The following is a 17,629-nucleotide window of genomic DNA, read 5'->3' on the forward strand; positions in this document are numbered from 1 at the left end:
CCCCCAAAATTGAAGGCAAAAATTATCTTCAATTTTATAATGAAGACAGTGAAAGAGGATGTCAATTAACACTGACTTCTGCAAGGATTTTCAGGAAATTATCAAAATAGTTCATTACGAGTGATACCCCACCCCTTAATGCAAAGCAAGACCCTGACACAGGTGGATTCTTTAAAGTATAAACTTGTGAAATATTGCTCCTCCCGAGGTCAAGGTCTGGACATGCGATCGATTAACCATCCATCTTTTTCTGAATAATAATTGAATACCAATGCCACTCCTTGTTTACTGTACAAATCACATTACTGAGTAAAGGCGCAGCAAGTTAATTTGGGCTAAGTCATAATTATACTAAAGATATTAACTGCCTGTTGCTACGATAAATAAGTGAGCTACATTTTATTTGTAATGCTGTGTTACAAAATAGATAAACTTATGCATCAAATGAAAAATGGAAAATTGGACCCATCTTTACATAGTCAGTCCAAGACGATGTCATCTATTCACAGATCTCACATACATGTCGATCTCTATGTATGTATTAGATGTCTCAATTTTAAAACAGAGAATTGGATGTAATAAATTAATTATTTGCAAGAAAAGACAAGACTCTTTGAAGCAGAAGTGAGATTTTCAGAAGAAGAAATGAAGAAGAAAGAAAGAAGAGGACGAAAATAAAGAAGAAGATGAGGAAATAGACGAATAAGAAGAAGAAAAGATAGAAGTAGAAGAAGAAGAAGAAAAAGAAGAAAGAAAAAGAAGTAGGAGGAAAAGGAGAAGAAGAAGAAGTAAGAACAACACTAAAAGCAAGTAGCAGCAACAGCAGCCGCATGTATTAGCAGTATAGTTTTAGTAATAATGCTGATGCAGATAATGCTGATAATGATTAAGATGATAATGATAATAATAATAACAATGATAATAATGATAATGATGATGATGATGATGATAAGGGTAATGATGATGGTGATGATGATTGGCTTTATTTTTACTTTAAGTCTTGAGGCTTACCTTAAGGATTTAGGTAAAACTGAGACCTATCGCCTGTAATGTAAACTGTACTTTTTAACGATTTGCATTTCCCCTATCCAACTAATATATTATAATTGAGCACACAAAAATTATACATAAAATATTATATCGCCACTTCTTTACCCATTAAGTTGCCTCATTCAATATTATTTAAACTGTACAATATATTAAATCATTTCATACCAAAAATTGTGATATTGTAATCATGAAACAATGGACAAAAACGCAATCAGCTGTTTATAATTGCTTTATTTTTTCCCAGAAAAGAAAAACAAGTAGTATTCAACAAATACAATTGAAAAGGCATAATTATGTGGAATATCAATACAAAGACAATACATTATTACGTAGTAATAACATCAATGATATCATTCCGTTTTATATGGCGCATATCACATTACAATATTCCGTTTATATGCGCTTCCAAGTTCTAAGAAAATTACCTTGTAAAAGTATCCCGGCATTAGCTACGGCAACCGTTTTAGGCTCATACTTATGTGTTCGAATGAAAGAATTTTACAAGGTAATACCCATTTATCAAGTATCAAGTAACAAGTATCAAGTTTATTTGTCTTCCAGAAAAACACGTGTGACAAAATATAATAGAGTATAATCATAACAGTACAATGTAGAATAAAGAAAGACGAGGAGACCTTGGTTGAAGCACAGCTTGTTAATATGTTAAGGCCCCCTCATATGATGTGACAAAGATAACTGATTCATGAATACAACAACAAATATGGAATATATAAAACTATTTACAAAATACTCTCAGAGAACAACTACCCACTTGCCATTGGTGTAGAGTGGCAAATGTAGATTTTATGTCCTGCCAAAGAGGACACAATGGAGGATACTCAAGTTCAACCACTTACAAGAATCATGGTTTTCTAGAGAGAGAGATGGCGCGCAATTTTCCGACGGCTCATTTTTCTGAAGGTTCGTAATTCCTAAGCTTCATAATTGGGAAATTAAACAAGGTTTATAATTCTGAAAATGAAATATACAGGGTTCATGATTCCAAAGATTACATATGGTTCTATACTTCTATCACCTTTCCAGAATCGTGTGCCCTCTTTCATTTTTCGGAATTACGAAACTTTGGAACAACGAACCTTAGGAAAAACGAACCTTCGGAATGAATTTGAGGAATAACGCGCATTCTGAAATATGAACCTTCGTTAAAAAATTAAAAAAACGACATATAATCGTTTTCCTTATACATGAACCATGTTCATAGTATCAAGTATCAAGTATCAAGTTTGTTTGTCTTTCAGAAAAACACATGTGAAAAAATATAATAGAGTATAATCATAACAGTACAAAGTAGAATAAAGAAAGACGAGGAGACCTTGGTTGAAGCACAGCTTGTTATAAGTTAAGGCCCCCTCACAGTAGCGTACGCAGGATTTTTTCAAGGGGGGGGGGTTAACATTTTTAAATCGGGCCGAAAATTTCGCAACGACTTAGCCAGCCGCTGAATAAGCGGGGGGGGGGGGGGGGTAAGAGGACACTTTTTTGTTTATGGTCTCGAAATTTGAAAAATTGACATTTTGTTCCGTTTAGGGGGGGGGGAGGGTCACCTTTTTTAGGTCAGCCATTGGCATAATTTTTTTTTTTTTTTTTTTAATTTAAAAAACAAAATCACAAAGGGGGGGGGGGGGTGTGTTCCAAAATACACACATACAAAAACCGAAGGAGGGGTTCAACCCACAACCCCCCCCCCTCCCCCCTGCGTACGCGCCTGCCCCTTCATGTGATGATATGACAAAGATAACTGATTCATGAATACAACAACAAATATGGAATATATAAAACTATTTACAAAATACTCTCAGAGAACAACTACCCAACGATGCATCGACCACAGCATGGATGACTACAACAAGTATACCCGAAGATGCGCACATCCCCATCACACCGGGTGAGCTAACAAACTCACCGTGTGTTTAAAAATATGTATCATATGAGCAAAAATAAACCCACCCATGCGAGGGCGATCCAATATGGACAAACCCAAGCTGACACCAAATCGAGACATTAATGAGTTATTGCTCTCTGAGTGCAGAGGTCAAGTAGGAATATATGAGAAGAAGAAAAAAAGAAAAGGATCAAGGGGATTATGTCAAAGTCAAGAAATAACGAAAAATAAATCGAGAGTAGAATTAAATATGGTACAGTACACCAAAAATAAAGTTTAATAACACATTTATGTGTCATCGACATACTTGTGAATATGAGCCTTCGTTAAAAAAAAAAAAATGTAATCGTTTTCCTTATACATGTACCATGTTCATAGTAACGTCGATAGAGGCAAGTATTGATCAAATGCCTATTCAGAGGGTACATTGTACGCATCCGGCAAAGATTCGAACCCTCAACCTCCCGATTCAAAGTTAAGGACTTGAACCATGAACCATACACATTAAAATTGTTAAAGGAGAGAGTGTACATTCGCCACACTCTTATTTCAGATTACTCACTATAAATATGTTATAAAAATCAAATTTCACCTGACTTTAACATAAAAACAAAACAACGAGTGCAGCACGAATGTATTAGACTACATAAAATAATATTATTTTTATATATGTTATAATTATTTCTCTATCACCACAAATATGAAACATTTAAAGTATAATTTCTATATAAGAGAATACAAACAAACAAAAAAGAAAGGGGAATTTGACGTGTTTGGAAACCAGCAGAGCTACAAAAACAAACCTGTACACGGGCGTTTAGTAGGCCCCGAATATATCATTATTTCATCTGATTTATTTCATCTATAAAAATGCACATATACCTTGTAAGGGATATGTAAAAAAAAAAAAAAAAAAAACATTTGGACTTTGATAGAAAATGTTGGTATTATCTCGTATGTTTTCTATTAAATTCCAGATGTTTTGACATATTGACGGATTGTTGAGAGGATCAAACCCCATTACCGTAATAGAAAAAGCAATATGTTGTACTAATGTCAGTATTGAAGGGGAAAACAAACCTGACCAAGTTTCATCATTGTAGCTCATGTGAATTGGGTAAACTAGTTTGATATGTTCTATTCATTGTCTATTATAACAAACAGCGTGAAAAAAAATTATCATTCAAGTTATGGTTCAGTATTTTGAGCCAATTAGAGATCTGCCACATTGTCACGTGGTAAATAAAGAGGTTTAATATACACATGTATCCCGTTTCCCGTATTCAATATCTTTTTCATGACTTTGAAGAACAAATCTCTCCAATGAAGTAGATGCAAGGGGCACGATGTATACAACACAAAACGAAAGGGAAAGGAAAAGTGAAAAGAAGTAAATAAAGTCTCCTGCCTCGTTCCCCCTCGTAGGTAGCCTCGACAATTTATACTTCATCCATCTAATAAAATTACTCCAAATCCCAGTAATGCCAGAGGCCCCCGCTACACCACTGCCTAACTGAATTATTATATTCTTGTCTAGCTATCTCTTCGTGGTGCTATGTCTTGAGGGTATCGAGTCCATTTGTTTTGTCCTAACCTGAACGTTGGAGAAGAGAACAAGGTCACAATAAAGATATGTACAAAATATAAAACGGTGCTTTCCACGACTTGAAAATGAGTTAAGTGATTTAGTCATCCTTGCACAGTCAACGTGAGAAAAATGAGACTTTGTGTGACATTTCTGTACAAAACGATGAAAGTGTAACTCGGAAAACAGAACTTTGTTCAAAATCAAGACTGAAACATTTTTGCGCAGACCAATTTTCACGAGCTTTTCGAAATTAGCCAGTGCTCACTCAAGCATAAAATGTTATCAATATTTTTAGTGCTATCCGTTTGAAAAGACCCTCACCCATAAGTAAGCAAACACATCGCACACAAAATCGTATAGTGCTCTTGCCAAAAAATGTTGGTCTTAATTTTGAAATAGGTACTTCTGCAAATTATTTATATATATAAACATATATTTATATTCAGGTAAAAATTATGAGAGCTCGGTTAGCAGAGATGTTGTGTTGTACTTGGTGTTTCCGGACTGTGAACCATAACGTACGGGCTTCGAATGCCTATTGCTGGACAAATGTACTTAAGCAAGACATTTATCTACATTCGACCAAGGTCACTGTGTAGGAAGGGGATACCTGGTAGGATTTATTCCTTGAATGCACCGAGCGCCTATATTTTCCGGAGCTAAAGAAGGGGTAAAACTATCCAAAGAGTATCCCTTAAGAGCGCATAGAGAGGTTCTATCATTATGTGATACACGATTTACAAGAAAGGAAAACTAATATTGTAAGTATGAGGGTGGAGACATACCTGTTTGACAGTAATCTCCTTTGAAGCCTTCGGGACAGAAGCACTGGAAACCTCCATGGATGTCTGAACATGTGCCTCCATTCTGACAAGGGTTACTCAGGCACTCGTTGATATCTGGAAAGGAGCATTGTTCAATTAGTGAAAGTATTGAAAATATTGATATTCTTTCACCTCAAGATGGCTATAATAATGAACCTCCGGAATTGTGTGCCCTCTTTCATTTTTCTGAATTACGAAACTTTGGAGCAACGAACCTTGGGGAAAAACGAACCTTCGGAATGAATTTGAGGAATAACGAGCATTCTGAAATATGAACCTTCGTTAAAAAATATTTAAAAAACGACATGTAATCGTTTTTCTTATACATATACCATGTTCATAGTATCAAGCATCAAGTATCAAGTTTATTTGTCATCCAGAAAAACACATGTGAAAAAATATAATAGAGTATAATCATAACAGTACAAAGTATAATAAAGAAAGACGAGGAGACCTTGGTTGAAGCACAGCTTGATATAAGTTAAGGCCCCCTCATGTGATGTGACAAAGATAACTGATTCATGAATACAACAACAAATATGGAATATATAAAGCTATTTACAAAATACTCTCAGAGAACAACTACTCAACGATGCATCGACCACAGCATGGATGACTACAACAAGTACACCCGAAGATGCGCACATCCCCATCACACCGGGTGAGCTAACAAACTCAACGTATGTGTGAAAATATGTATCATATGAGCAAAAATCAACCCGCCCATGGGAGGGTGATCTAATATGGACAAACCCAAGCTGACACCAAATCGAGACATCAATGAGTTATTGCTCTCTGAGTGCAGATGTCAAGTAGGAATATATGGTATATGTACAGATGGGAAAGAAAAAGAAAAAAAGAAAAGGGATCAAGGGGATTATATCAAAGAAATAACGAAAAATAGATCGAGAGTAGAGTTAAATATGCCCCCAGTACACAAAAAATAAAGCTTGTACACACAAAATAAAGCTCGATAACACATTCATGTGACATCGACATACTTGTGAATATGAGCCTTCGTTAAAAAAATAAAAAAAAACGACATGTAATCGTTTTCCTTATACATGTGCCATGTTCATAGTAACGTCGAGAGAGGCAAGTATTGATCAAATGCCTAGTCAAATGCCAGTGTACGCATCCGGCAAAGATTCGAACCCTCAACCTCCCGATTCAAAGTCAAGGACATGAACCATGAACCATACACATTAAAATTGTTAAAGGAGAAAGTGTAAATTCACCACACTCTAATTTCAGATTACTCTCTTTAAATAAGTTATACAAATCTAATTTTCCCAGTAGTGATAAACATCACCTGGCTTTAACATAAAAACAAAACAACGAGTGCAGCCTGAATGTGTTAGACTACATATAGAAATATTATTTGTTATATATGTTATAATTATTTCTCTATCACCACAAATATGAAACATTTAATATATAATTTCTATATAAGAGAATACAAACAAACAAAAAGAACAGGGGAATTTGACGTGTTTGGAAACCAGCAGACCTACAACAAAAAACAGTTCGTGGGCGTTTAGTAGGCCCCGGAATACATCATTATTTCATCTGATTTATTTCATCTATACAAATGCACATATACCTTGTAAGGGATATGTAAAAAAACAAAAACATTTGGACTTTGATAGACAAATTTCGGTATTATCTCGTATATTTTCTATTCAATTCCAGATGTTTTGACATATTGACGTATTGTTGAGAGGACCAAACCCCATTACCGTAATAGAAAAAGCAATATGTTGTAATAATGTCAGTATTGAAGGGGAAAACAAACCTGACCAAGTTTCATCATGTAGCTCATGTGAATTGGGTAAACTAGTTTGATATGTTCTATTCAATGTCTATTATAACAAACAGCGTGAACAAAATATTATCATTCAAGTTATGGTTCAGTATTTTGAGCCAATTAGAGATCTGCCACATTTTCATGTGGTAAATAGAAAGGTTTAATATACACATGTATCCCGTTTCCCGTATTCAATATCTTTTTCATGACTTTGAAGAACAAATCTCTCCAATGAAGTAGATGCAAGGGGCACGATGTATACAACATAAAACGAAAGGGAAAGGAAAAGTGAAAAGAAGTAAATAAAGTCTCCTGCCTCGTTCCCCCTCGTAGGTAGCCTCGACAATTTATACTTCATCCATCTAATAAAATTACTCCAAATCCCAGTAATGCCAGAGGCCCCCGCTACACCACTGCCTAACTGAATTATTATATTCTTGTCTAGCTATCTCTTCGTGGTGCTATGTCTTGAGGGTATTGAGTCCATTTGTTTTGTCCTAACCTGAACGTTGGAGAAGAGAACAAGGTCACAATAAAGATATGTACAAAATATAAAACGGTGCTTTCCACGACTTGAAAATGAGTTATTAACTCATTTTCAAGTCGTGGAAAGCACCGTTTTATATTTGTAATCACTTAATAAGTGATTTAGTCATCCTTGCACAGTCAACGTGAGAAAAATGAGACTTTGTGTGACATTTCTGTACAAAACGATGAAAGTGTAACTCGGAAAACAGAACTATGTTCAAAATCAAGACTGAAACATTTTTGCGCAGACCAATTTTCACGAGCTTTTCGAAATTAGCCAGTGCTCACTCAAGCATTAAATGTTATCAATATTTTTAGTGCTATCCGTTTGAAAAGACCCTCACCCATAAGTAAGCAAACACATCGCACACAAAATCGTATAGTGCTCTTGCCAAAAAATGTTGGTCTTAATTTTGAAATAGGTACTTCTGCAAATTATTTATATATATAAACATATATTTATATTCAGGTAAAAATTATGAGAGCTCGGTTAGCAGAGATGTTGTGTTGTACTTGGTGTTTCCGGACTGTGAACCATAACGTACGGGCTTCGAATGCCTATTGCTGGACAAATGTACTTAAGCAAGACATTTATCTACATTCGACCAAGGTCACTGTGTAGGAAGTGGATACCTGGTAGGATTTATTCCTTGAATGCACCGAGCGCCTATATTTTCCGGAGCTAAAGAAGGGGTAAAACTATCCAAAGAGTATCCCTTAAGAGCGCATAGAGAGGTTCTATCATTATGTGATACACGATTTACAAGAAAGGAAAACTAATATTGTAAGTATGAGGGTGGAGACATACCTGTTTGACAGTAATCTCCTTTGAAGCCTTCGGGACAGAAGCACTGGAAACCTCCATGGATGTCTGAACATGTGCCTCCATTCTGACAAGGGTTACTCAGGCACTCGTTGATATCTGGAAAGGAGCATTGTTCAATTAGTGAAAGTATTGAAAATATTGATATTCTTTCACCTCAAGATGGCTATAATATTGTCATTAGTTTTTGGTGATTTGGTGGAGAAAAGCCACAAATTTGCAAAATACCTCGTGGATTTCATAACTTTCATGAAGTGATAAAGATCAATTATGTTTTAGTTGTTTATCTTATTTGTTAATCAATTAACTGTCGTGCTTTTTTCGTCAGAAAACTTCCTTTTTAAAACTATTTCAACGTATTTCGAGGTTAAAAGAGTTTTCCATGTTCGTTTTTATAGATTAATGATTAAGTTTATTAATGTTTTAAAGTTAGAAAAAGATACATATCTCACCTTCAGTCCTTTCTGCTGTTAGATTCACCAAGAATCCACTTTCCATAAGCGAACCGACCGCTCTTCGTTTCCTTCTACTGGAGTCCCCAGTATCCGACACAAATCTAAACCACAATTCTCGAGTGGGGGAGGTAATATCTTCAGGCAATTCACTTCCAGTCAACTCCACTAGGATTGTGGTCATTAAAGGACTCGAGCCGTAGCCCACGGTAAGCGAAGAACCGTCGGTGAGGTTAAAGAAGTCAAAACGCGCCCTCACGCTGTGATCCCGAGGAGCCATTACCCGCCAAATCTCGTGCACGCTGTCGCTTGCATCAAGAGGGAAGTCTGGTGAGCGGAGCTGTTGGACCGTAGACTCGTTCACCAAGATTAGAGGATTGTCATCTGTTACAACAAAAACATTATAACACTAAATGAGGCTGAAATACTGGCATGTTTTTTTTCTACAAAAAAAGACATACGAAAATATATTAAGAAATTGTATGTTTGTTGTGAAATAATTTTAAATCATCTGATCATTCTGAAGATTCCTAAATCCCTAGAATTTCACCATGGTACAAAGACGAATCTTATTACCTCTCGGATCCACAGCGTTCAGTGTTGCCATGAATCCAACGTCAATAATTCCGAAATTACTGGTGAATTTGAGCCACATATGGCGGCCATGTGACGTCACAGTTGACCTTAACCCATAGCCCGTGAGCCTCGCAAGCTCTGTGTAACTCAGTGGCGTCAGTCCATCGCCCACAAACAAGATGTCGAAGTTCAATTGGGTAGCGAAGTCGACGATGTCCAGCCTGACGCTGTGGTTGACAGGGGCTGATACCTTCCAGACGATGTTATCGCCGATGTTGTAGTCGGAAGGGTAATTTGGAGAAGTGATGTTCACTGGGACGGCACGCTCAAGGGTGATTTCAGTAACACCCGGTGTTATTGCTGAAAGAAATATAAATGTAACCAGAATACTTACGATTTTTGTTTGTTTAATCCAATGAATAACGCCAAAACATATTTTTGAGACCACAATTTCAAGACGGAAAATTTAACCTTGAAGTTTGACTACTGTGAACTTATAATCGGAAGAATTCGGACTCCTATCGAAGGGCAGGTTGATGTGCTGGCCAGAGGGCCACTTCACTACACAGATGCTGCTCCCAAACTGTGGAATAACCTACCGATCTCTTCGTAACCACCAATCTGTCAATACCTTCAAAAATTTTCTCAATCTCAGTTAACAATATAACTGTAAAGCGCATTTGAACATGTATATGGAAAATGCGCTATATAGATACATTATTATTATTATTATGATCATTATACACGGTCAAAGGGGCCAGTTGATCAAATACAATGATGGGAACCAGAAGGCTTCAGAAAGCTATGATTTGCCAGTCGCAAATACATTCATTGGTTTAACCTTTAGCCGAAGTCCTCTCCATAAAATTCCAAAATATTTCGAAGAATCAACTCCTCATCAATTTCAATGGCATGTAGAAAATCATTGTATTTTGTAATACGCCATTGTAATGCAAGCACATTTCAGTAGGTGGTGAACAAAGGCTTTTAAAATTGCCGTCTATTGTTTTTTATGTTGTTGTTGTTGTTGTTGAAAGTCTTCCGATCATGATTCTCCTGCACAGGTGTACTCACCTCCTGAAACTACAGCTGTAATAAATGACTGGAACTGTGAGATTCGGGTGTAGACGCTGGGCAAGCGTAGTCTTGCGCATCCTCCTTCAAAGCTTCTTGATCCGACCAGATACCATCGACCATCATCACCTTCACAGGTCAAAGGCTCACCGCTGTCTCCCTAATTTTTGTAATAATAAACACGAGATAATAAAATTGAATTGGATGACTTGCAAACTAAACAAATATCCTACATAGGCAGGCACATAGCCACGGGGGGGGGGGGGGGGGCACGGGGGGCACGTGCCCCCCAAAAAATTCCAAGATCGGTTGAACTTTTTTAGACCCCTTTTTTACCTCGATCGATTACATGTATGTGCCCCCCCCCAAAAAAAAAAAAAAAAAAAATCAAAAAAAAAATCAAACTCTGGCTACGGGCCTGCACATAGGACCACACACATGTGTATCTTTCGAAAAAGTACATGTATTCGGAACATGGCAGTTTGATATATATTAAAGGGGTGTGTAAGTCAGTGTGTCCAAATTCTGAAACAAAGACAAAAAGGATATAAAATTGAAAATAACTGAGTAAAACAAAATACCACTGCAGTCAGTGTCACAGTTATGAGGGAAACGGGAGTACAGCCCAAATAATCGGTCTAATGAAAATAAAATATGATGGGAGAGCAGAAAAGCAACTTGGGTTAAAGTAAAAGGTAATGACTCAATCCTATGCCCTTATCTCCTTCCATGCTGTCGTAGTAGAGAGGTTTAACCGCTATACTGGAAATTCGAAGGTCATGGGTTTGACTCCTGGCACGGCACTGATGTCCTTTGACAAGGCATTAATCTACATCTGCCACTCCATACCCAGGATTGAATTTGGACACTGTAGGTGCACGAAGCCTGTGTGATAGTTATTTCGTTATGCCCTAACGGTGACCCTGTGGTAGGAATACTCCCTGTCGTGTGTAGAAAGCCCTTTTGGTTAGATTTAGGCAAGACTGTGACGTCACTACCGATAAATAAGAAGCTAGTATTGATTTGGCCGCTTGGAGGCGCTGTTAGGCGTGCTGCTAATTTCCCTGTTTTGGAAATGTTATGTTAACCGGAGATGCCATTGATATTTGTCTAATTTCGATACAAGCCCAATGATGTGAGTAAACTATGCATGTTATCTTGAATTTAAAGCATTAATGTATCTTTAAGTGACATTTGTGATGCCTTATAAATGAAAGGCCGAGAGTACACGTGTATGTGAAAGTGCACGGGTTTGTGTGCATGTATTATGTAATGTACTTGTCAGTACGTGTAATGCACTTTGATAATGAATCAGGCGTATGTGGGCATTTACGTTTAGGTATTGTTTAGCTATCAAAGTAAATATGAATGATATGAAATTATAAGAGGCATATTATGGAGTTTTGTAGCTCAGTTGGATAATTATAAGTGTGCATGCTCTCTACAAAAGGGAGACAAAATTACTACCATGCAGCACTAGAAACATTGGTGCAGTGCATGATTTGATTTGTTATGTCAAGGTTGTGATTATGAAGGTATAGGCCTGTAGACTTCTACATTAATCACAATCTATTCAGTTCATATAAGATGAAGGAATTTAATGGTTTGTTTAATTGTAACAAGTGTGGAAAGACCCACAGAGTATTATGACAATTTATCTTGGTTTAAGCAAATAACAATAGAAATTAATACAAACAAGTGAACTAGGGTTGCAGTATTGTGTTTCACTGAGGTAGAGTTTATTACATCTAGAAATATATTATTTCATGAATAATGGCGACATATGACTAAACAAATGTTTATATGTTTACATTAAATTGCAGATTGAACCTGCATTGTTTGCACGGTATCTTCATGGTTTGTCAAGTTCTGTCGTCGATGGTGTCGAGGTGTTTTGGAAGTCACACTCCCCAAAGAGTGGAGATGCCGCACATTTTGCGTATGAATGAATCCGGTGTCCGGGATAATAATATTTTTAAAGCGCTTAGACACGGTATTTTGTCTTAAGCACTATCCATGTATAAATCTAGATTTGTCATTATATTCATTTTTAGTAGTAGTAGTAGAAGTGTAAATAGTAGCAGTAGTAGTAGTAGTAGTAGTAGTAGTAGTAGTAGTATTAGTAGTAGTAGAAGTAGTAGTAGTATTCGCTTTAATTCAAACCTCATATTGTGTCCGATACCCGCCCCCATGACACATGTCCCCCCCCCCCCGCACACATGGCTAAACTCAGGCTACGCCATAGATAGCAGTTACCTGACAAGTATCAATTCCACCTGGCGCATATTCAGCACATATATCTTCTTCTGTCAGAGACCCGTTGTAGAAAAGTTCAGAATTGCACCAGTCTTGGTCAAGAAGGTTCACCACTGCTTTTTTCAAGCTTGGCGTCAACGCTGCGAAATATTAAAGTAAATCATCGTTTACATCTTCTGTAAGCAAACGAATTTCAAGTCAAATTATCATCAAACGTTTGAAACCATTTAAAGAGCTATAGAAAGGTATAATGGATTCAGCACTGCTATTTAGCATGATTTTTAATTTTTAAACCATCCAATAAATACATTAATTAATAATAATTAGGTGAATAAGGGTATCAAGTTAGGTGGATGAAATCATATTGGTTATAAGTTTACAGATCTACGTGAAGAAGAACTACTGAAGGGCATGTTCAAAGCTTCCCTGTTTGAAAGAGGCCTTTTGGATATCACATTTCTTTCAATCAGATAACCTAGAGAATTGATTGGCTAAAGGTTTATTCATTATTGTTTGTCTGTTTAGTAGCACTGTTTCATTACAGAGCAGTAGAGTCGCTGCGCTATATACATTAATGTAATTATTATTATTATTATCAAATATAAGTAAAGCAGTACATACGTGGGCCATCCAGTGTAGTTTCCCATCCAGCGACGAGGCAGCGACGATAGTCCTTGAGTTCGTCCGAGGATTCCGACAGACACGCGGGTCTAACGTAGTCACTGAATGTCACTGGTTCAGCAAGTCGTATCAGAGCGATGTCGTTGAAGAGCCAATAAGAGTCGTACTCGGGATGGACGAAAATATCAGCCACCTCAACCGCTACCTCGTTGTCGGAGTCATCCGTCAAGTGTGCGTTCCCAAAAACCACACGATCGACGTAGTAATCACTATAAATGATAGTGGATTTAAATCAGTGATTTTTACTAGGGCGAAATATAATCATGTATATCAAAAGGACATCTCAACGGAGCTGCATTTATTTGAGCATGATATATATTATATATTAACTGTAGTTTCATACATGTACATCATGATTTCATTATATATTACAAACGTTGTATCTGCTATGTCTCACAGGGGAATTAACTAGCTCCTGATACATCAGACGTTATACGGTCATGTAAATGTAAGTCTCTAAATTAAACATAATTCTGTAACAACACTGAAGTGAAATCCCGTCATCTGGTAGTTATAGTCAGAGGGGGTATAGCAACGCTGCCGTCCGTCCTTCCGTAACAAATCTGGTTCCCGATCGATAACTTTAGTAATGTTTGACGGATTTTAATGAAATTTGATATGAAGGTACATGGTATCAAAACACAACCTAAGTTCGATTTCGGAGTATGTAGGTCAAAGTTCATAGCTCATTAAATATGCGAATCGGGTTTCCGTTCGATAACTTTAGTAATGTTTTACGGATTTTAATGAAATTTGATATGAAGGTACATGCATGAAAATACAGCCTAAGTTCGATTTCGGAGTATGTAGGTCAATGTTGAATGGTCATAACTCTATGCGAAAATACATAATTGTTATGCGAAAATGTGGTTAACTTCCTTGCCTAATAATATAATAGTATATTCTAATGGAGGTAACTTGTTCTGACGTATTAGGCCATTATACCCTGCAAGGGGATGCTATGCTTTGGGTTAACTTTTTCTATTTATTTCATACATACATACAATTACTTTTCATATAGCGCAAAGTTCAATAAAATGTTGCTTAATGCCTTTTACATGATATTGTAATTGCCAATGGGTTGATCTGTTCTAAAGAACGGATATATAATTGGGTGTACAGATATTGACTACTAGTGATACTTTATATATATATATCTTCATGACTATGATTATTTAGACGAAAACTCAGTGCATAATTTGTTTAGTTGTAGTACATGCACTCTAGAGGTAAACACGTTCGCTTCTATATAAATTAAACTAAGTAAATATCCGTGGGAAGGTAAGGTGTCAATTTGCTTTCATTTCCACAGAGCAAACGATTTAATAGTGGCATCATACTTACACGCAGTGAGCGGCGGTAAGAACCCATTGAGAGTTGATCAGGGTAGACCCACACCAATGTCCTCCAAAATCCAATCCTTCGATGCGGAGTGAACCAATCCAAGGGAATTCCCCTTGGCGTGCGTTGGTACCACCAAGAACCCTGTATTGGTCTGGTGCGTATGCAGGGCGTGTCCCGCATATGTTGGTATCGAAAATATCTGGGGGAGGGATAAAGTCGCAAGTCAGTGGCACAACGACGGGAAGGGAAGGGACATCCACCCAATTCGAATAGCACCCCTTTGCCTCCCCCAAAGCAAATGAAACAAAACAAAGCATAAATCGAAAATAAAATGAAAAGAGGAGGGAAAAGGATGCCCGAAGAAGATGATAGACCACCTTTGGATACCCTCCAATCCACCTCCTTTTTGGATGCTGATTTTCATTTTTCTCTAAAAACCCACTTGGCAGTAAGATCAGTGCCGCCATCCCCATCTTATAGCTACACGCCACTGTCACATGTGATGAATTCAATAGAACATGCTGACATCTTTTCTTCGGTTTTATGAACTATCATATATAAACACTTAGTGCATCTTCTTAAGTCCAATCATATTCTTAACTCGATATCATCTCCATGAATATGGCTGCATGGTCTTTACCTCCCGCAGGGCCAAAACAGCTCCCATCTTCCTCCTGTTCATCGGTAAACATGGAACAGTTGACGGGCCAAGGAGGGTCGAGGAGTTGCTCAAAGGATGCCTTGCAGGCATCAGTGACTGCCAAACAGTCGGAGTAGCACACCCGATGGGTGGGGCCGTTATGGGTGCATTCCGGATAGTAAACGGAGCACATGAAGGGGATCAGGTGATCATGGCACGATGATATAGTAGCTTCCTATGGTAGGTCATTAGAAAGTATAAACTTTGAGGATTTCACGTCAGGATTGTCAAAGGCAATTGCAACGTAGATGTGTATGGTACATCAACAACGTCAGTGTAGCCAGCAGCTCTTGCAAGTGGTGGGGGTGGACCACACTTGTGCCGACAAATATAACATAAATTATGTATTTTCAGACACACAATAAATATTACATCAAAAAAGATCTTCAACATATTTTCAGTCGTTACGTCTCTGAAATATACATTCTTCTGTGTGATTGCCCTTACTACCATGCATATCCCCTCGAAAAGAATCACTCACACAAAAAACTAAATTATTTAATGCGTATTAACAAATACCAAATTCATTGGTTGATATGCAGGTCAATAATCGTAGTAAGGCAATGTTTTACTGAAGTTAAAACTAATTAATTAATCGTTCCTGGCATTATCTATGAAAATCATCAACAAGCTCGACATAACCCACCATTAATAAAGAATCAACTGAAAAATATTTTTAAAATAAAGCATCGAAAAGACTCTCCGATGCTTACAATTTCTGTAAAGCTTTCTGCCGCAGCGTCCGCTGTCTCTGCGTTCCCATTCGGGAAAAACGTCACACTGTAGGCCAGGTTCTGTCTACATTTATCAAATTGAACTTGTTCGCAGTACGCTGGGTAGGAGAAAATAGATCAAAGAAGGATGAAAAACAGCGATAACATGTCAGAGAAATCATGAACGCAGACAACATATAGACACATTAACAGCAACAACAAAAAGAGACATCAAAATAATTCAACCGCTGAAGGTCATGAAAGGCTTAATGTTTTGGGGGAACTGGTAAACAAAAACTCAGGGAAGAAAAAAACCTATCTCTAAAGTAAAAATCAAGAAGTGTAAAACTCCCTCAATATATAGATATAACATAGAAATTCATAGATAGGTGTACAATTCAATTTAAGGAAATGTAAATGTTATGTAACTACATGTATAACGATAGGAATTAATTGAGAAGCGAATGTAAACGTTAAATCAAAACTTACGACAGTATTCCTCATCTGAGAAATCGAGACAGTCGTTATTTCCGTCACACCTTGCCGATTCGCTGATACACAGTCCACTAGAACATTGCATTTGACCGCTGCTACATTCTGTCATGAAGTATTTAAAGCATCGAATTATAGATAATCTCAATTATAGTAAACAATTTGTTATCGTGTACTTTAACTGATAGATTTTGAATAACAATGTAAGAAGAATGATAGCTACATTTATATTACACACTCATTCATCCCAGAGGAAGCTCAAGGCGCCTACAAAGTAATATTATTACCCTGGCTTTAGCCCAGTTGCCCTTTCTCAAAGGCGTTCAAAGTGTTCAAGGAATACATTTCTACAGGATTGCCATTTACTATGTCTGGAAGGATATTAACAAAGGTATATTAATGTCTTGCCAAAGGGCATTAGTGCCTCGGTGGGACTCGAAACGCAAACCCGGTGACATATCCACAAGACCACGACACCTCTTAAGAAGCAGAACCTATGGCTAATATGATCTTACCAGGGTTTAGTATAGCTGTGACACGAAGACTGAAGCCAATATCTCCCCTTGAGACATCCGTGGTAAACCTGACCCACATAGAGTGACCGGGTGTAGCGGGGTCACTGGAATAGTTATACCCAGTCAGTTTCTGAAGCTCCCAAGAACCAGGTTCATTGGGACCAGGCCCATAACCAATGAACAAGTAGTCGTAGTCCGTCTCTACGGCCAGGTCTAGAATATGTATCTGGAGGATGTGACCCTCTGGAGCCGTGAGTACCCAAGTAAGGTCGAGGTTCGAGTCGTAGTAGGATGGATAGCCGG

At 37.4% G+C, this 17,629-nt stretch overlaps 2 protein-coding genes and 1 long non-coding RNA gene across 3 annotated transcripts; 1 reads left to right on the forward strand and 2 right to left on the reverse strand.

Moving 5' to 3' along the window:
- Positions 1 to 3,795: 3,795 nt before the first annotated feature.
- Positions 3,796 to 10,705, reverse strand: LOC115928538 (tolloid-like protein 1). Its single transcript, XM_030995835.1, has 6 exons — positions 10,626 to 10,705; positions 9,552 to 9,940; positions 8,976 to 9,359; positions 8,509 to 8,622; positions 5,327 to 5,440; positions 3,796 to 4,547 (listed from the first exon to the last, which is right to left on the reverse strand). Exons 1-6 carry the CDS (start codon positions 10,703 to 10,705, stop codon positions 4,543 to 4,545), a joined length of 1,086 nt encoding a protein of 361 aa, XP_030851695.1. The 3' UTR covers positions 3,796 to 4,542.
- Positions 10,706 to 11,573: 868 nt separating this feature from the next.
- Positions 11,574 to 12,531, forward strand: LOC115928822. Its single transcript, XR_004066238.1, has 2 exons — positions 11,574 to 11,760; positions 12,449 to 12,531. It is a non-coding gene; the product is annotated as an uncharacterized LOC115928822 (long non-coding RNA).
- A 323-nt stretch (positions 12,532 to 12,854) lies between these two features.
- On the reverse strand, positions 12,855 to 15,775 carry LOC584850 (transmembrane protease serine 9). Its single transcript, XM_030995836.1, has 4 exons — positions 15,547 to 15,775; positions 14,907 to 15,105; positions 13,503 to 13,771; positions 12,855 to 13,021 (listed from the first exon to the last, which is right to left on the reverse strand). The coding sequence occupies exons 1-4, from the start codon at positions 15,737 to 15,739 to the stop codon at positions 12,855 to 12,857; spliced, it is 828 nt and encodes a 275-aa protein (XP_030851696.1). The 5' UTR covers positions 15,740 to 15,775.
- Positions 15,776 to 17,629: the final 1,854 nt, after the last annotated feature.

This window comes from Strongylocentrotus purpuratus, unplaced genomic scaffold (genome assembly GCF_000002235.5).
Source record: "Strongylocentrotus purpuratus isolate Spur 01 unplaced genomic scaffold, Spur_5.0 spur5_scaffold_3, whole genome shotgun sequence".
In the NCBI taxonomy this organism is placed as follows: domain Eukaryota; kingdom Metazoa; phylum Echinodermata; class Echinoidea; order Camarodonta; family Strongylocentrotidae; genus Strongylocentrotus; species Strongylocentrotus purpuratus.

Bases quoted from the DNA above. Each gene is read 5' to 3' on its own strand.
- LOC115928538 (XM_030995835.1), bottom strand. From the start codon at position 10,705: ATGCGCAAGACTACGCTTGCCCAGCGTCTACACCCGAATCTCACAGTT. The intron at 9,941-10,625 runs GTGAGTACACCT...AAAAATCGTAAG, and splicing joins TACAGCTGTAGTTTCAGGAG to TATTCTGGTTACATTTATAT. The intron at 9,360-9,551 runs GTAATAAGATTC...TTGTTGTAACAG, and splicing joins GAACGCTGTGGATCCGAGAG to ATGACAATCCTCTAATCTTG.
- LOC584850 (XM_030995836.1), bottom strand. From the start codon at position 15,739: ATGTGCTCCGTTTACTATCCGGAATGCACCCATAACGGCCCCACCCAT. The intron at 13,772-14,906 runs GTAAGTATGATG...TATCATTTATAG, and splicing joins CTTACCGCCGCTCACTGCGT to TGATTACTACGTCGATCGTG. The intron at 13,022-13,502 runs GTATGTACTGCT...AATATTTCGCAG, and splicing joins AACTACACTGGATGGCCCAC to CGTTGACGCCAAGCTTGAAA.